Genomic DNA, 20,634 nt, shown 5'->3' with positions numbered 1-20,634 from the left:
AGATTAAGTAATCAGTCCTGACTTTTCCGACTTCACCTGTGTATAATATATATTTAAATGAGGAAACGAGGAAGAACAATTTAGCCAGGAATTGGTTGTTTCTTGGATGGTTGAGGACTGTAACCCACATGTCTATCTCCAAACATATTTGAAAGCAGAAGAGGCAAGCCTTACTTGTCCTCCTATTTGATTTTCCTGCACAGAAGCTCGCACTTAAGTTGGCAGTTCTGGCTGGCTGTTGAGGTAGGGAGGAAGTGAGAAATGTGGTTTTGGTTTATTAATAATACACGCCCTCTGCTTGAATGACAGCAATTTCATCTGTTATACAAACTGATCAGCCTTTTTCAGCAGAGCATATCCAAGGCACCAGATGAACATGGATTTAGAGGGGAACCCATGGTAGTTTTCCATTGCTTTTCTGGTCTACAGGGAGTCCCTCCTCTCTAACAGCTGTACCATTGCTGTATGCACCCATGCAGTTCTTCATAACCCCAACTAGTGGGTAGGTGCCAGGAAGATTACAAACTGTAAAGGCAGGAGTAGCAAAGAGTTTTTGAAGCTGCTGGAAGAAAAATCCCACTTCTTAAGCTGTTGAGGTTTTTTTTTCCACAAATGTCTTGTAATATTAAAGGGCGCATAAAAGGAATAGGCCAAAATTAATATTGAAAGGAAGTAAATAATGATACAAAATTAATCTTCTGATTAAGTTAACCAACATACTGCTTTTCCTGATTGCTGAGGTCAAGGTCCACTCTCAGCAAATATGGGAGAAGGAAAGCTGTTGGGGTTTTTTATTTTTTTATTTTATTTTATTTTTCATTTAGTCAGCTTCCCAGCATGCAAATTAAAGGGATCGCCTTTATTACAGCAGCATCCTGGTGTAGGAACCTCCTGCTGCTTTATTTTTATTCTTCCACTGTCAACGGGGGAGGGAGAGATCATAAAGTAGGACTTTACCTTTTCAGTGCTTTTGAAGTTAGTGGGATGATGTTGAGTTTAAAATGCCTAATACCTCATCTACCAGACAAAAACTGAGATGAAGGAACACAAGGTTTTGACTGAAGAGTCTGCTTCCGCCATACTTGGAGAGTGTAAAGATCACAATGAAGGGGAAAGATAGAAAATCTTCTGCTAACGGTCTGTTAAGGAATGCTGATAATAAATCTGTTGAGTGGGAGTGTTCATTCTTCATGCAGGGATATAGTCACTGATACAGCATTTTTAGGTATAAGCATGTATTCCATTCTTACAATAGCTTCTTTTATTTCTGTATCTATCCTCAAAGAAGAAAATCCTCACTATCCAGTACAGTCATCTTTGAAGTCACTTTTCACATCTAACAAATCTGAGTAGTGATCTTAAGCAGGGTGATAGCTTATTTGCAGTAAAAAACCAGGTTATTCAGCTTTCAAAGATAAGCATCTGTATTGTTGATTTTCATCAATAAGTGATATTACAGCATTATGCTCAGTGAAACTGAAAAGGATGAGGGTTTTCTTCTTTCTTCTGATCACTATGAACTCTCAAAGTTCCACTTTTGGTCAACTGAGTTTTAGAGATCCCTTTGATAACAACATTAGAGGATGCACCTGAAGTTGAATTTTAGTCTAAATTTTAGAATGTGTTATTTAGGAACATAATCAGAGCTCTTGCACTGGTGATGATTGAATTCTGTAAGGTTAGGAGTTCATTGCAGAAAAGCACTCTGAAAATTGAAGGATAACTAGAATTAGTGGCATGAAAAACTGAACTAATGTATCCGGGATGTCTGTGATTCATTTGCCTCTAAAGTAGTCAGATGCCACTCTGTGGTGATGGATACTTGGAAATCTTGCAAGAAAAGATTTATAAAGCATTTCATAATACTTTGAAAGTTGGAGATGACAACTACCTTTCCTTATATGACCGTATTTAAAATTCCCTTCACCCTCAAAATCTGGAGTCACAAAGCTGTGTGAAGGTAAAAAAAAAAAAAAAGGTAATGGTGAAAAGTACCTGTCAAAGGACGTGGAGGCTTTACTGGAATTATTGTCTCTTCTTATGTTCTCGCTGACTGTCTTTTGTTTTGCTTGATTCATAGTTGCTCAGTTTCAGCCAAAGGGAACTCTTTTCTCCTTCATGTTCATAATGCCCTCCCTGACAGTCTCTTAGCTAAAGCAGCACTTTAATACCTCATGAATGACATTGTTCAGTTTAATGTTAATAGTGTGTACAGATGGCCTGTTTTCAGTCCATTGTGCACAGTTCTTTTTTGCTACCCTGGAATATACCACATATAATATTGTCAGTAGTCAATGGCAAGACCACCACTATGCAAACCGTATGTGACAGCTTCTTAGCCACTTATGAATATGCACATTGGATGATAATTGTGTTTGGTTGTTTGGGGCTTCAGAGCATTTATATATGGCTATTAGTAACAGGGAGATTGGGTCTCGTCATCTCTTGAATTCTCATCAGAAGGTTAACCATTGTGCAAGGTTATTTGTTAAGATCAGGTACCAATATTCTCTAAAATAATGGGAAGCATATATAATTTTTCTGCTTCGGAAACTGTCAGCCTCTGGCCTGGACAGGCGCACACTCTCCTGGGTGGAAAACTGGTTGGATGGCCGGGCCCAGAGAGTGGTGGGAAATGGTGTGAAATCCAGCTGGAGGCCAGTGACAAGTGGGGTTTCCCAAGGCTCAGTGCTGGGTCCAGCCCTGTTCAATGTCTTTATCAATGACCTGGATGAAGGCATTGAGTGCACCCTTAGCAAGTTTGCAGACGACACTAAGCTGGGTGGAAGTGTTGATCTGCTGGAGGGTAGGGAGGCTCTGCAAAGGGATCTGAACAGGCTGGACCGCTGGGCTGAGTCTAATGGCATGAGGTTTAACAAGGCCAAATGCCGGGTCCTGCACTTGGGGCACAACAACCCTATGCAGTGCTACAGACTAGGAGAAGTCTGTCTAGAAAGCTGCCTGGAAGAGAGGGACCTGGAGGTGTTGGTTGACAACTGACTGAATATGAGCCAGCAGTGTGCCCAGGTGGCCAAGAAGGCCAATGGCATCTTGGCTTGTATCAGAAACGGTGTGACCAGCAGGTCCAGGGAGGTTATTCGCCCTCTGTACTCGGTGCTGGTGAGACCGCTCCTTGAATCCTGTGTTCAGTTCTGGGCCCCTCACCACAAGAAGGATGTTGAGGCTCTGGAACGAGTCCAGAGAAGAGCAACGAAGCTGGTGAAGGGGCTGGAGAACAGGCCTTATGAGGAACGGCTGGGGTTGTTTAGCCTGGAGAAGAGGAGGCTGAGAGGAGACCTCATGGCTCTCTATAACTACCTGAAAGGAGGTTGTAGAGAGGAGGGTGCTGGCCTCTTCTCCCAAGTGACAGGGGACAGGACAAGAGGGAATGGCCTCAAGCTCCTCCAGGGGAGGTTTAGGCTGGACATTAGGAAATAATTTTTCACAGAAGGGGTCATTGGGCACTGGGACAGGCTGCCCAGGGAGGTGGTTGAGTCACCTTCCCTGGAGGTGTTTAAGGGACGGGTGGACGAGGTGCTGAGGGGCATGGTTTAGTGTTTGACAGGAATGGTTGGACTTGATGATCCGATGGGTCTCTTCCAACCTGGTTATTCTATGATTCTATGATAATTTTGATGCATTCACAGTGGCTGCAAATAGTGCCTTTGCATGAGCATGCAGTAAGGCACAATCTTAAAATCATACATTATAGTGCTATGGAAGGGGATTCCCAAAAGCTTCTTGTGTTTGTTACTCACGCATATTGGCTCTAGTTTGTGTTTACCTCTGCATGTGTGTACATTTATAATTATATCACATAAAATTATTGTCTTATGTTATAAAAGTGGCAACTAAAGATTATCTGGTCAGAGCTTCTCTTGAGAAGACAACTGCTGGTAGAATTGCTAGGCTTATTGCACAATTAATTATGATTATGTAATTGAATGGTACGATATTGGGCAACCCCAAAATTAAATTTTAAATTCTGCTAAGTCTTCTGATAAAACAATGCAGTTAAGCGGCATTAATACAAGAGATTTTGGCCAACTTATTCATTAGAGGTGGGCAGCAAACCTCACAGTTCCAATCTGATCATAGTTATAGCTATTGGAAGGTTTTCTTTCAAATATCAAGACTTACGTGATACTTCAGCATCTGGACATGTGTAGTGTAAGTCTAGTGACACTTCATCTAAAAGCTCCCAGTAACTTCAACAAATACAAGCAGACACCTCCATTTTCAAACTTGAATTGCAGTCATTACTTTTCTTTTGTAATGGTGGCAGAAGAGAAAAACTAAATACACTTTCATGATACGTTTTCCAGAACTTTTAGAAGCACTGTCACGTCTATCCATCCTTCATCTCTGTAATTATGTTGTGCAAGTCACAACAATGTATTGGCAGTAAATTACTGCACACTATTAATTGCAAGATTTTCTTTTGTCTATGATGCACTTTGATTTTGAAAAAAATCATATTTTGCTAATTCCACAGAAAGATGGAATTTGACCACTGCAAAGTTGTTAATATCTGAAAGAAGTAATTTATTTTGTGGGTCTGGGCTCAAATGCCAGGAATTAATTTCTACCGCTCTTGAAGATTCGTACTGTAAATACTACGTAATAGAAATGCAGAACTGATTAGTGTATGTTCTTGAATTATTACCAATACCAGAAGAAGCTAGACTACAGCCATTTGCTACATGGTGATATGACGTGCTTTCCTTCCCAACTTTTGCCTCGTTGTCACCATTTCAGCAAGGTGGGTGGGAAGAAACGATTTCTTGTTGGGAAGGGAGTTATAAATATACTTTAACTAATTTATTATGCTAACATCATTTTAATCAGGTAATTATTGAAGGACTGTTTGGTCTTTAAGGACATTGATTTAATGGAAATTAATTTAATGATTGAACACTGTTTGTGTAACATTATCATTGCTAGTGATGCAGAAAATTGGAATCTCAGCTCAGCTGAAAAGAGGTTAGACTTTCCATTATCTTGTTCATTTCCTTTTTTCTGGAATGCAGTTATTAGACCCTTTTTTATACTTTCAGTATATTTGAATATTTGGGTTTGAACTAAAAAATCCTGAGTAGAAAAAGTAAGTAAAAACGTTCATCATTGAACTGTTTTTATTCTTAATCGGTGGCTTGAATTTCTGTTTCATATAGTCTTAAATGAAGTCCATTAGATTTTGGGTTTGACTGGCTTTTGCTTCTCCCATGAAAAAATTTTTCTGTTTTCATTCTCTGCTCTCTTCTCTGCAAACTTGATCATTATGTTTAGGATGAATAGGGGTTTGGGTTTTGAAATGGTTTTACAGCCATAAAAAAAGCAGCAGCTTTAATAAGTAGTAGCAAACACAGTGCAGTTCTATCTAGTTTATTCTGAGGCTGAATCCTGCATGATCTAGTCACAGCTTAGGAGTGATTTAAGAGAGACTTTGACCCATTTGTTCTTAACGTGAAAATGGTGAACATTACAGAAAACCTGTATTCTGTACTTGAGGATTAAGGGAGTTAAAGCTGACCTTTATAGGTATAACTTCCATTTACCTAAAGGAGTGTTGTATCTGGCTGCCCTCCTTGATTAGCCCTTAGTAGTGCTATTGTCACAAATTTTTTTTCAGCTTTATAATGCATCTAACTACTGTTGTGTATAAATTAGCTATAGAGAGAAAAATGGAGCTATGCATAAACAGGTGATTGGAAGCATGCAGTGAATAGCTATGCCTGACAGACTTTTGCAGATAGATTAATTTTCAAACAAAATTTTAATCAAGGATGTCTATGACAGTTCCTGCTGTATCTTGGCAGAATTATACAAGGGAGTCTGGTGACCGGATGATTAGCCCTCTGTCACTATAATGAAGCCATTGCAGTAGAAGCAGCAAGCTGGGCAGGATTGGGATTTGAAGACTGATAGCAAAATAATTCGACAACAGAAGTAGCAGAGACTCAACCTTACAAACACTCTGTAGACTGCTAACCCAGTAGTGAGCCAACACTGTAGCAGGCTTGAGGTGTTTTGCACTAGGTAGCACTAGTCCCTTCCTTAGTGCTAGAGCACTTTCTGGCTTCAGAGAGGATGATTTTGAAGAACATGACTGAGGATCCTGTGTTTCAAGAAAAATAGTTTGTGAGTTTGGGCCATCTTTTGCATATTTCTATTTGTCCATCAGGTTATGTGTCAGGACCCTCTGACCAGATTTATGAGATGGGTACACTGGGCTGCAACTTGATGAGGGCTTAGTTGCAGTGCCATTCGTCTTTGATTAGCCACACAATTTGAAATCTCAGCATGGGTAATGTCTTCCTATTAATAAGGAAAGAGAGCTGAGCGCCAAGCCTTAGTATGTAAATCAAAGGCCAAAGGCACATCCAAACAGATGCACAGCAGTAGCAAATGGAGGCTTTCCAGAGGGAGCTTGCAAGATATGAAATATAGCAGGAGGTGATTACAGGCCAGTAGTATCCCAGAGTGACAAGGTAGCATGGTAACCTCTCTTTCAGATCAGCGCTGGCTCATATGTGGCCTTCTTGGTAGGAGATTGGAGGAAGCCTACTTCTACCTGCTTAAGATTTTGCATATACCCTCAGGTTAGCTGGCTTCTGGAGTTGTTGGCAAGGATCTATAAGCATATAGGAGATTCAGTTTCTTGAACTACTTTACAGATGACTAGAAGTGATTTGAAATAAGCCTGAAGGAGAAGGAAGATCATGTCAGATATTCTCCCTGCCACATAAAAGGGAGAAATAAATGAGGAGAAATTTCTTTCATGGATCATTACTTCCCTTCTGGGAGGGCAATGAGGGCAGTGTTTCCCACCCAGCTGAAAGGGAACAATCTTCCAGGGAGCAAGAGTAATGAGGTTAGTCGGGAGATCATTACACTAACAACAATAAATGGGAGAGAATAAGTGATTGTTTAGTTCAGAAGTAAGACATTAAGAGGAAAAACAGAAAAATAAATGAGGGCACCAAATGACAAAACAAACACATTCTTGAATTGCCTATATACCAGTGCCAGAAATCTGAGTAACAATCAAAACCAGTTGGAATTGCTCACTTGACAATATAGACTCAGTCTTCATGCTGTTACTGAAATCTAGTAGGAATATGTGACACCATGAAGTACTAAAAGATAAATGGACAAGGTAGGCAAAAGGAAAAGAAGAGTGTCACTGTGTCAAAATGCCCTTATGTATTTCAGAGGCTTTGAAAACTTGGAAAGAATTGATCTTGATTTCTTTCGGGACTGTGGATTTGTGCTAGAGCACAAAATGAGATGAGAGTCAATGCCTGCTGTAGACCACCAAACTGCACTGAAGTAGAGAATGTTCGGCTTCTTTGGTGCATATCTGCAATGCATAAGCGAAAACATGAGATATAAGAGGGGAATTGAATGTGAATGATGTACTTTTCAAGCTGAAGCATTTTGAATGCACATATAGAGCAGATAGAAAAGAAAAAAAAAAATAAGGAACACTGATCACACCAAAGAGTTAGGAGCTACAAACATCAGGAAAAAATGACATGGGGAACAAGTGTACACAAAGGTGAGTCACAGTTCTGAACAACAGGAAGCAGGGCTTTGACAGTTTTATTAGGAGCTAAAGAAAATTTAATTGTAGTGATACATTAGGTGAAGGTGATACAATAGTTATGCCAGGAAGAGATTTTCAGTATAGACAAAGAAGCATATGTTTGGTTTGTCCCTTAAGCATAGTGTTTGACATGTAAAGGACTTGTGTTCAACAAAAAGAATAGGCCATCTATAAACTCAGAACACCTGTAATGCTGTTGGACTAAGTGTATGAAAAAGTCTCTGCTATGAATTGTATCCTAGGAAGACAGACATCAAAAATTTACCTAATTTTTCACATTTTAAGATTAATTAATACCAACATTTCCATGGATTTGCAATGGCTCAAAAAAATTATTTTTATGGTAAGTAGAAAAAATTATTAGCTTTTCTAAATATTGCAATGTATTTTAATGTTTTGTGTATCTCTTTTAAAATGTTTTTTGTTTGTTATTTACTTCACATTTATTTTTAGAAAACTAATACGTGTGAAAATCTTGACAATTAGATAGTACCTAGATGCAGTGCCCCTCTCTTTAGGAAGACCTGAAGAAGGGTTTCATATGTGAAACAAAATATCTGAATGTCTTCTGAATCACTTCATTTTAATAAAAACAAAATGCTCAGGGAGAAACAGGTGGTGTGATGAGTAAAAGCAATAGCTGCTCTTGAACTTGTCCAGATCTTGTAGAATCTGGCTGCCAGCCCTGCCTCATGCTCAGTTCCTCCCCTATTCTCAGTCCCCTGCAATCTGCCAATATTTGCAGGGCGAGGGAATTCAGCTGCTGATTTAGAAGCTTACTTGGAAGGCATTACTGATTCAAGGGGTCGTATTCTCCTCTTGAAAAATACATGTCATTCCTGCTGTGGTCAATGGATGTTAGCTTCAGCACACGATGTAATATTACAAACTCAGATTATGACATGCCAACTTATATGTTAAGGAAATGAATGTACTCTGCACGGTTCAAGGAATATTGGAAAAATACGAGTGAAAAATGAAAAGAAGGGAAGAAGAATTTGTGATGAAAGATTTTCTAAGATTTTTTTTCTAAGATTTTCTAATTTCCAAGCTGCATTTATTTCACAGCTGGTAGGAATAGGTACAGGCTTCACTGACTATAAAGTGTTGGTTTGGTCCTATACTGAATTGAACATTTCCAGTTGAAAACAGGAGAGATTTTATATTATCAAGGAAGTTTCTAACAGAACAATAGCAATAGCTAATGCCCTGAAAGATCTGCCTTTGAAGAGCTGTGCTTTACAGAGTTTTGTAAAGATAGCAGAGTTCAGTCAAACTTTAGGTTTTGTTTCTCATAGCAAAAATAGCTTAAATATAAAGTGCCTTTGCCTCTTTGTTAAAAACAAACTACTTCCCTTACGTTGGCTCTCTGCTAAATGTCCCTTTCACAGGGAAAACATAAGATATACATTGATCTAAACAGTTTTCAACAGAACTCTACACTTTGTATTTGTGAATATGGAAATTGCAGATGCACAGCATAATTGATGTGACTCTTACAGCAAGCTAAAGGCTAAACTGCAGCCAACTCCCAGTCCGATGTTTTTTTCCGAAGGCAAATAATTCACTGAATGTGGACAGAATTTTTGCAAGAAATAGCAAGAACAAAATCTGTCCCCAGATAACCCACACTATTATTTCTTTACCTTCCTTTTCCAAACACAATCAAGATCCTTGCTTTCAAGTTTGATAGTATTAGAATTCTTCAACAAAATAGTCACAATTACAACTTTTCCGTGGTTCTTAAAATTGTCTTAAAAAAAGTCTAGCTAAAAATCCTTGCAGATGTCTAGCAGAGACTGTTGCAGCTTAAACAATTGAAATTTGACCAAGTTATGTACAACTGAGACGTGCTCTTACAGTGATAACAGTATGGTAGCCTTGATGCTAAGCATTGGTGACAAACTGAGTTTCGTCTATAATAAGAACCTAGCCTTTGGGATTTCCCTGGCAGCTGTGGTTATCACAACTAGTAATTGCAAGCCATGATTCTTGTAGTGTCCTTCCTGCAGGAGAAGGCTAGAGCATTCTCATCCAAGCCTTTCTCTTCACATATGGAACTGCTGCGGCAGACTCCCAGTCCAGCTCTCAGCTCCCCCAGGAACATCATTTAGTGGGGTGAGTTAGCAAATTCAGGACATAGAATGACAGTGGTTTGTGGCTTTTCTCTGTCTGTAGTTGTTTATAAAGTACATTAAATAATTAATCTTCAAAAGATATTATTGTACTTAATAATCAATTTGGTGTTTTCTCAACATTGTGGGCTCTATGCTGCCAAGCACTTTGCTTTAGTAATAGTAAACAAAATTATTTTTGAGCTGTTTCTTGAAGCAAATAAATTCTACTTATAAATATTGTGCATTCCCAGTGAGGTTGTTAAATTGATATTAAATCAGAGAGAGAGCTTATCTTGCACATTTACTGCCTGGATGACTAGCAACAAAAATTGTATCACTTTTTTAGCAAGATAGCTGCCACCAGGCTTGATCTCAGAAATGCCAGCTGCAGTTAAAACTTCTCCAAGTAACATTTCACTGTTTGTTTTTGTCCACAAATAAAGATTTTCTTTTTCCACTTCTGCCTGAAACGCTTTCATAGTTCTGGGCTATGCAGATGAACACAGGTTTTCTTCAAGCAAACAATTGACAGATCCCTGAGAAAAAGGTGTTTGGAGAAACTGCTTATGTATTTTGAATTGTTTAGCTTTAGTCCAGAATTATAGAATACCAAGGTCTCACCAGACTGTGTTCTTCAGTTTCCCTGTTTTGTCTATTTTTCTTACGATTTTATTCCTCCTTTTTGCCTATAATTGTCTCTTGTCATTTTTTACTTGAAGAAATTTTTAAACTTACTACTAGTGAGGGTGAACAATTTAAAAGTAATTACAAATACGTATGGGAATTTTATAGGTGTGCATTTTTCCTGATATTTAGGTCTGCCATAATTATACATTATATTGTTTGCATTGTCAAGACAACGTGTTGTTTTTATTGCCTTCTGATATTTAGCTTGAAGCACTTGGAAAGAAATGGGAATAAACAAAAGTTCTAAGATAAGTTGTGATCTAAGCTGTAAGCCTGTCATCTGAAGTAGGCCAACATTAAACCTGTCTAGGATTGATGAAGGAGAGCTGTATTAGATGAGAGTGGGAGGACTAAAAGTAATTGCTTTTGCTGTCACTTCTATGGTAATTCAGCTCTTTCAGGAAACTCCCAATGAGATTGCTTTTTGCTAGCTCGGTTTCCTCTGGAAAATATCTTTTCCTTCCTGCACATACAATCAAAAATTTTTAAAGGCAGATGAGATTGCTCTAGGAATGAGGTGTGATAGGGTATATTTTACTTTGGTCCCCAAGGTGTGTTTATGTGGCATCAGGTGGCCTCCTTTGCCATTAGAGTTTATTAAGCTTTGCTGTGACACTATGTGAAAGACAATAGCAGGGAAAGACTTGTTTCATCTTCTTGGCTCCCTTCTCTGTTGCATTGTGTGTCCTGTGCATAACCCCTTGTAACTAAAATATGCTCTCATCCATAAAGATGTCCATGCACCTGAAACTCATACTAGATATTGAGAAGCAGAGCCAAGGGACGTTTCCATGCATGTCCCTTCTGCATACTAATTTACAGTCAACAATAGTGACTGTTAGATCTGCAGCTCTTTTTCATGATAATGTTAATGGAAAACCGATGATGGTTACTCTCCTGAGTGACTTGCTACTCTTCTGCACTGAGAAAACGTCTAAATGTGGACTGAAAGAAAACTCTGTAAAGTTTTCTTGCTAAAAACACAATTGGGGAAAGTGAAGAGGTTTTGTAAGGTGAGCTGTCATTGTGCAGAGAGTGTTTTAGCAAACAGTACAATAGAACAAGACTGTATTGCAGTAAGTCTCCTAATAGATGCCAAAGAAATGATAGTATGGCAGTAAAAGATCTCCTTTGATTTTTGTTTTTCTTTCTTTCCTTTTTTCACTGGGAGAGGTGGAGTTCCCTGCCTGGACTTCTTAAAAATCATGCACCTATGCAGTTGCAGTGTCAATCCTACTTTAGAAATGCTGTTTTAAGAAGAGTCAGTGAAAAGATTTTAGAATAGGGGCAGGAATGCTGGATTCTTGTGATATATGTTTACTGAATTTGTACTTGGATGCAAGCTTTGTCCTGAAGCCTCATTTGTTGACTGCTGATACACAAGGTACAACTGTGAATTAGAAACAAGAATTCACAAACACCTAAGTGAAATAAAAGCACTTGGGATAACAAGCGCACACAGGTTTTTTTTAAGTCTGTTGTTCACATGGGTCTTAGAAAAGAAAAGGTAACAGCCAACAGTGGAGACAACCTTACTGATGTAGGGGTAAACTACACTGTATGAATGGTAGGGAAATGCAATGGCTGAGGGCTCTGTGGTGGTTTTCGTGGTCACATGTTGCACAGCATCCTTGCTTGAAAATTAGAAGGCAGGTGAGTGACTTTTAGTGGTTCTCTCTTTTCTGATATTTCATTTCAAGAACAAAATGTGAGAACTTAAAGTTTTACTCACTAAGCTGAAAAATTAAAAATCAAGGATGTCCAGTAGATCATTGGCTTCTTCTCCATCATTCTACCCATTTCAATTCATTATGCAGATTATCTGCAGGGGTTGGCACCTGAAAATTAAAAGCTTTTCCCAATAAATTCATATAGCTGTGTGCTCTTTTCATTTTATTAAAAATCAATTTTAAATTAAGTATTACTAACACATTGCAAAACTGTTATAAAGTAGAAATATTCTATTAAAAATCATGCAAAATTTATGTGAGAGAGAAAACCGTAGCTTCTGATTTTAAGTTAATGTTCATCTTCAGAAGTCCTAATACGGAAATAATCTCTTGTGATCTGATCGATAGATTCTTATTTCAAATAATTGCATGGCATCTTGGGAATAAAAGGGAAGTTATTTCCACCTGTACAGTTCTAATATAGATTTTGTCTTTCAGTACTGGAATTCTTAAAAGGCACGGGATTTAAATACTTATATACCAAAACTGTAAATTAATGGAGTCAGGTATTGTTTCCCACACGATACAAATCCACACCACTGAAGTAGGAATAAAGCTTCAAATTTGTTTATTGTATGGTGACGCAGAGTTCCCAATGCTTTGTGTAGATAGGACATACATTGAACAAACCAGTAGGGTGATGCTTCACATTCAAGTGCTGATCAGATAACTAGTTTGTGTACATAATTGAAAATTATTTGTACTTGGAGTGGGAATAATTGTAATTTGTATTCCATTTAAACCTATTGGCTGGGGAAACATGAAGGTGTTTTTATGTAAATGAAGATCCATCACAAAATGCTTACAGATGATTGTATCAGTAACAAATTGGATTTGCAAATGCCAGGCATTGTACCATCCTAAGATTTTGCACCTGATAAAGCTACCTCAAAAATAATGATGGCTTTTCAAATTGCTGAATATAGGGGGAAAGGAAAAAAGGTGAATGTGCTCTGCTGTCCCCCCTAGTTACTTGTAGCTGTGCCAAAACTTATACTGCAGACAAAGTGGGTATTTTTAAAACTATGAGTTTTCCTTCATCTAAAAATCTGGTTTCTATGTTTTTAACTGGAAGAGCTCTTTCAAAGACTTTTAAATAGTGTGGTTTGGGGGCAACATTTTGAATAAAATATAATGTTTTTTCATGGCTTGTTAAAATGTTCTCTGGTCACACAAATGGTGCTCTGTAGCTCATCCTGCTAGGTTTAACTTCTGCTAATGCTTTGCTTACATAGCAGTTGGATTTTAAAGGAAAACTGTGGGAATACAAACCTATTTCACATTCTTCTTCTATACATGTGATATTTTGGGGTTCGCATGTCCAAGTTCGCTAGAAACAAAATGTACACATACGTATGGGTCTCAAGATCATCTGCCTGCCTACATAACTGTGAAAAGTAATTGTATTTTGATGGTTTTTTTAAATTTTATGTTCTCAAAATGGCAAGAAAGGTTTAGTTAAGGTTTATAGCTAAGTTCTCTAAGGAAGGAACATTGAATTTACTTTTGCTGGTTTTGTTCTGAGTTCTTGAAGTCTATTTCCATTATGGGACAGGGCTGGCAGATGAATTGCAGTTAAAAGCACAAAGCAAAAAAGATTAAATACAGTAATGATGGCTGACAGAGTGGGCTTTCTCTGGTACTTTTCACTGCACAGAAAGTGTGGCTCCAAGTCCAGTTTACTAAAGCAACGTGCTTTACCTTGTTGACCTTGGGGGCCTAGTTCTCCTGAGCAATGCATGAGCAATGAGGATCTGAGTTTCCTTCTGCCAGATGAAAACTCTTGCTTTTCCTTCTTCCCCGTAGGAGGAGAGGTTCCATACACAACCCTGGCAACTCGACTTATGATGGGAGCTTGGTGGCTGTTTGCTTTGATTGTCATCTCCTCCTACACAGCAAATCTAGCAGCTTTCCTCACCATCACACGCATTGAGAACTCCATCCAGTAAGTTGAAAAAGGATGATTTGAGGGAAGGGAGGGTGAATACATATATGCATGTGGAGGGATATGAATGTTCTACTTAAATGTGAGAAAACAATGAATTTCATCTTCTCCTGAGGAGGAGATTGGAAGCTAAAAAGATAACAATATACCATAAACTGCCAGTCTCCCTGGAGACGTTTTGTCTTCAGAGTCAGAATAGGTGGCTTCTGGCACATGCTATTCTGTGGCACATGTACATACATATATATACAGACATACGCATTTTGAAAGAAGGAATTGATTTGAGATAACTAGTGTACCAGTATTTGAAATGGGAAAGTGTAAATTATTGCTGTGTGTTTTCAGACTATGCTTTCAATTCAAATGCATTCCACAATACTTATGCTCTTTGATCAGGACAAGCCCAATGCTTCTTCAGTGTCTGGGGAGCTCAAAGATGAATTCGCCTTTTCTTGCGAAGGCAAAGATGTGTTAATAGCAATAAACAACAAAAATTCACTACTGGTCATCTTTACCTTTTTTGCTTCAAGGTGCTATCTTGCTATATTAACAAGATAACATTGTTCTTTTTTTCTGTCTATCAGTTCTTTTGCTTCATGCCTCCCTAACATGAATGTTCTTATCTTCTCCCATCCTTTTTATGGTAAACTGGTTTTCTGTCATACCTTCCAGTCCTTTTTTTCCATATCATCTCATCTCTCCATACAACAGGATCTTTCTAGATCTCCTACTCTTTCTCTCTGCCTTTTCATTCTCCAGTCTGCTCTCCTTCAGCAAGCTGCATGATGAATTATCCTTGCTTTCACTGCTCCAGTGCCCTCCCCCACCCCTAAATCCTTTCTCTTGGGATAAAGCAAAGACTAGAAAATGCAGTGAAGCATTAGCTAGCCAAGCACTCCAAGGGGCAGCTGACAATTTTTCCATAGTGGCTTTTTTATCTTGAGGCTACAAGTCATGAAATTATGCAAGTGGCACAGTTAGCCTTTCCTATAAATCCTTCTTTGCAAAAATGATAAGAGTGACTTTAAAGATGGGGGCACATTCTGCTGTATTTCTTCCTCCAGAAAGGTAAGAACTTGATAGTCAAGTCACACTCAATGCTGACATTAGGAAAAATTCAGTTTTCTCACTCCAGTTGTTGATTCAACTCTCTGTCTTTTGTGTATCATTACCTTAGGTCTTGCTGCATCTAGTTCAGCAGCTCTCCCAATCTCTTTGAAATGCCCTTGAGACAGTGAGCCGCTGGTGTAGACTGGGCAGGAGGAGCCTTGGCTTCCTGTGAATTCACAGATTAGGTCGAAGTGTCACTGCATGCCAGCCAGTCACCATGGTCTCATGAAGGCACTTTTCCTCTACACTCTAAAGCCAAGCAAGGCTTCAACAGCACATAGACAAGTAAGCATGTGCAGTAGCAGCCAAGATTTATTTGCAATTGGAAGCTAAAGCTCAGACCCAAGAGCAGAAGCAGCCCCCAAGTGTGGGTGTATGGCTATCTCCTCACTGTCCCAGTTAGGAGCATTGTTTTGCACTTCATATATTCTTTCTTTTTCTCCCTTCTCCTTGGTGGTTATGGTGAGGTGGCAGGGGCTAGGGGCAGGAATTATTTTGTCCTTACAAATATGAAATATACCTCTGCATCCTGCTTGGAAATTAAGTCCTTTCCAGATTTGAAGCAGTCCAGAAAAATACACAAATTACTGTGACAAATGTCTGAGTCTTCTTACCATGTGTAAAAAAGCTGAAAATATACCCAAACTATATTTTAATATATCTTCGGCTTCTGGTTTTTTTTGCTATTTATTATGACATCACTAGAAAACCCTCAATGGAATTCTGAAGTTATGATGTAGAGTTGGCAAGGCACGGAAAATGTTTCATTTAGTAAAAAAATGTTGCATCTAGAAAGCTTCTGGAATGAAAGAACAGAGTCATGTTTCAACAGCAGTTGCAGCTCAAAAATAGAGTAATTAGATGTGTTAAGTATCCATTAGGGAATTAAGTTATCCTAACTACAGTGGGGGTGTAAAACTTCAGTTTAGGAAACTGCCAAAATTGAAACTCAAATCGGCACATAAGAGAGAGGCTGTTTACCATGCTGAATTACTGCAAAGTGGGAAGCATGAATAAGCAATAAAGAAAAAAAGCTGATGTGCTTTTTTTTTTTTAAGTGTTCAGATTGTACCTTGGGGGGCTTTGAAGGCCAGAATGGAAATGAGTTTTAGTATTTAAAGAAAACAAACCAGATCCTGCTTGTATTGCTATCCAGCCAGCTTCAAAGAGATTTGAAAATGAAAGAAGTGGAAGTCAGTGGGTTTGCACCGATGTAATAAGTAGTTAATAGATTTTCATTTCAGAGTTTTAGTGAGGATCAGATATTACACTGTGTTGTGGAAGGTGCTGTCCTTTTGATATCTTTACAAAAGGCAGGAGGTTTCATATACTCATAGAATCATTAAGATTGGAAAAGACCTCTAAGATCATCAAGTCCAACTGTCAGCCCAACACCACCACGCCTACTAAACGATGTCACAAAGTGCCATATCTACACATTTTTTGAACACCTCTAGGGATAGAGACTCCACCACTTCCCTGGGCAGTTTAATCCAATGCTTCGCTACTCTTCCAGTAAAGATCTTAATATCCAATCTAAACCTCCCCGGCACAACTTAAGGCCATTTTCTGTTTTCCTATCACTTGTTTCTTGGGAGAAGAGACAAACACCCACCTTGCTGCAACTTCCTTTCAGGAAATGCAGGACCCTAGCACATTTCATTTCCATGGAATGTTTTCAGCTTTTGAATGTGTTTGTGTTCAAAGCTCATGCAGCTTTCCTTTCTCAACTGGTACAAGGGTTGGGCCACTCTTCCTAGTCAGTGCCTCATGGTATCCAGAAGCCTATTTAGAGAAGAAAAGCATACAAAATTGTGTTAGGCAGTGCACTAGGGATGACTAGTGAACTGTTCTCTTTCACTTGAGAGTCTCGGAAGTAGATCTTTGCTGCATAATATCACTTGAAGTCGCTGGCGTTTGTTCTCTGCTTCACTGATTAATTTTGATCAAATTGTTACAATTTTTAAATGGACTTAGGGGATAAGAGTGGACATTTATCTACTTTTCCAGACAAATGTCTACTGTTAATAACTCTGGTAGCCCAGCTTTTCACATTCTGCCAACAGGCAATATCAGGAGTAGAGGCACACAAGTCATAAAGTAGTTTCTAGATGCACCTTTTATTCACACTTGACCCACATTGCAGGTGGCATTTAAGTCGAGACAGTCAGCGTTTCAAATGTCAAAACATTGTAGCAGTAAAGCAAAGCATAATTTCTACGTTCCTTAAATCTTTAGGTCACACTTTCAAATGCAACATGAATGAACAGTAATTGAGAGTGGCTTTTCCTGGCAAATGCCAAATAAATTTGAAGGTCTCGAGCTATTTCTCATAGGTGCTGATGCTATGAATTTCATCACTGAGACAGTATTGCCATTATTGTGTTTTATGATTCTTTTAGGACAGAATTAGAGTCCATTGGCAGAGAATTATTTTGCTCAGACTATTGCACTGCACCTCCACTCTTTTTCTGGGCAAAGAGAAGGTGTTACCACCTTCTGGTGGATGCTGATACTTTGCAGGAAAGTTAAGGGAGTGGGGTAGGCAGAGGAGAAGTCAAAGGATTTGATACCATTTGACATGTTTGTGTGAGGGGATAAAATCACTGCTGTGATAATTCTCTCCCATTTTTGCAGCTTGCCTATGCAGCAACATACACACACGAACACCTCAGAGGCTTCAAAACTTCCTTCTTGTTCCTCCAAATAGGATCAGGTGAACTGAAGCTGGGGGTTTACTACTGACAACAGAGTTTAGCGCATCTGTAGATTTTATTTTCATAGCTGACTTGCTTTTGTCCTCTCACCATCATTTTTTCAGCGTAGAGCAGCACCTGCAACTGTGCAAAGATGCAGGGCAGCTGAGAGGCATCCTGTACACACTAAACAGTAAAGAACTGCAGACTCTAGTTAATGCCAGACTTGGCAGCTACAACATGCCTTCCTGAAGGCACTGACATAATTTTCCTCCTTGTTATTTCCCTGCTGATGATGCCTTTGTGTGTGATGGCACTCTTGCTTCTCGGACTGCTTGTAGTATGCTTTCCATACCCAATTATAGTACATTTCTGGACTAACAGCTCGTGTCTTGTGTTGGTTTGCCATTCTGAAAATAGCAAGGTTGCTTTTATTAGCCACAATCATAGAATCATAGAATCACCAGGTTGGAAAAGACCCACTGGATCATCAAGTCCAACCATTTCTATCCAACACTAAACCATGCCCCTTAGCAACTCATCCACCCGTGCCTTAAACACCTCCAGGGAAGGTGACTCAACCACCTCCCTGGGCAGCCTGTTCCAGTGACCAATGACCCTTTCCAAGAAAATTTTTTTCCTAACGTCCAGCCTGAACCTCCCCTGGAGGAGCTTGAGGCCATTCCCTCTTGTCCTGTCCCCTGTCACTTGGGAGAAGAGGCCAGCACCCTCCTCTCTACAACTTCCTTTCAGGTAATTGTAGAGGGCAATGAGGTCTCCTCTCAGTCTCCTCTTCTCCAGGCTAAACACCCCCAGCTCTCTCAGCTGTTCCTCGTAAGGAAGAAGGAATAAAGAGGACCTGTTTTTCTTTCATGTGGTTTCCAACTGTACTGTTTTGTATCAACAGCTACACACATCATTTATATAACAGTTAGCAATAATATTTCAGAAAAATGCTTTGTTACTTGTTATATTAGAAATTACATGTCTATACAGAGTCTTGTAAAGTAATTATTGCAAATTTACTCAGTGTTGTCACTAGGAATTGAAGACTCAATAAATACATTTTGCATACTTTTCCAGCAATATATATTACAAATAATACAGCAATTACGGGACATTACAATTTTCATCCTGTTGTTGCACTTCTGAGCACTGCCAAGAGATACAGAACTGTATTGGCAGCAGCAGTGGCAGTAATACAGAGTGGATGAATGTAATACCTTGTGTTCATGTAATGGCTTTCACCAGTGGTGCTTTTGACAAATAGATACACTGTCAATGCAACACCTACTTCTACACAACACGTTGTCTAATGAAAGAAATTCTCACCATGGCCCACCGCTGTCTACCAGAATACCATTCTGCAGAGCCATGTCCCAGGCTGGGTTGTTGCAGGGAGTTATTAATCCCCAGGTGCAAGGCTTTGCATTTGCCCTTACTGAATTTCATACCACTCCTGTCAGCCTATTGCTCCAGCCTTTCTAGGTCCATCTGTCTTTGAGCAATTGTCTGGTCCCCCAATGTCATGACATCTGCAAACCTGACAAGAGGGTGGTTACTCACCCCCTCCAAGTTATTGGTAAAGACGTTTCCCAGTTTATGCCTTTGTGATGCCTTTCTCAGCCTCCAGGTGAGTTACCCTTTATTGTCCAACCAGGAATGTATCCATCTGGTTTCTCACCCAGCAAGATCTCTAGACACCTGGGAGAACTTGTTGGAGAAGAGTGAGGCAAAGAAGACACTGAGCACCTTAGCTGCGTCTACTGTCACCCTCAACAAGTCCACTCCTTCCTTTTTCAGCCTTTTAGTTCTGCAAAAGCTGGTCTTGTAAGCCTTGAGGTCCCTTGAGAACATCCACTCTAGCTGAGCACTGACTTTCCTAATGCTATCCAGAGTTGTCAGGAAATGTTTCTAAATTACTCCTTTGTAGGCTGTCTGTTCTTCCACCTTTTGTATTTTGTTTGATGACATGAAGGCCTAGGAAAGGGCCTCATGTCTCTGTTTCAAATGTCTCAGTTAGTTTGATGAGTTTCCTATGCTTGTGTTTGGATTTTCTGTGGCTGTGATGAGCTTTTACAACTTGCTATTGCCTGCTTTAAGACAACACTCTGATCCTTGATTTGTCCTTAGTTGTCATCCACTAGATTTGTACAGATTATACAAAGTTAATTTGTACCAGGAGAACTATAATAATTTTAGGCACGAGATATATTGCAGTACTTATTTTGAAAGGTTAATGAATGCCATTAAAGAAACAAAAGTATGGGACAGCAAACCTATGGGACAGGAAAATAAGGCCAAGAGGTAGGGAGACTTCAGTGGGTTCTGATACACCTTTTTAAGTCCAAAGCAGGGTTGACAAAGCAATATTTGGGATGCTTTAGAAACTTCTAAACTGGTTAATTTTTCTTGTATGCAGGGAATGGGTAAGGGCAGATAATATGTGAAGTAGAGCAAATTTATTGGACTAAATGACATGGACTGTGATGAAAAGACAGCTCGTGAAACCACATCAGAAATCTTCCTACTACCGAAAATAATATAGGATGTGACCTGCATTGTGTAATGGGTGCACAGTTCCATGCAGGAACACCACCAAAAAAAGCTGTTCTTCACTGTGTAACCCAGTAGCACATAAAAGTACACAGCTCAGGTGCTTTGGGCTAGATTCAGTGAGTTTTGGTGCTGACACTCTGGCTCCCTAGCCATGGGATGTGCAGTGGCACTGTACTGTCAT

At 39.2% G+C, this 20,634-nt stretch overlaps 1 protein-coding gene across 7 annotated transcripts in view; it reads left to right on the top strand.

The window, feature by feature from the left end:
• Positions 1–20,634, top strand: part of GRID2 (glutamate ionotropic receptor delta type subunit 2) — a 726,503-nt gene that overhangs the window by 605,813 nt on the left and 100,056 nt on the right. For all 7 annotated transcript variants that reach the window (XR_011337353.1, XR_011337352.1, XR_011337351.1 and 4 more), the window contains exon 12: positions 13,950–14,088. Coding sequence is in view for 2 of the 7 variants with exons in the window: in XM_069855621.1 (XP_069711722.1) it covers positions 13,950–14,088 (139 nt within the window). In the remaining 5 variants the exon portion in view is untranslated. The remainder of the gene's footprint in view (positions 1–13,949; positions 14,089–20,634) is intronic.

The sequence above is a fragment of the Phaenicophaeus curvirostris genome, chromosome 4 (genome assembly GCF_032191515.1).
Source record: "Phaenicophaeus curvirostris isolate KB17595 chromosome 4, BPBGC_Pcur_1.0, whole genome shotgun sequence".
Lineage (NCBI taxonomy): Eukaryota > Metazoa > Chordata > Aves > Cuculiformes > Cuculidae > Phaenicophaeus > Phaenicophaeus curvirostris.
This window is presented reverse-complemented; position numbering and strand designations above follow the sequence as displayed.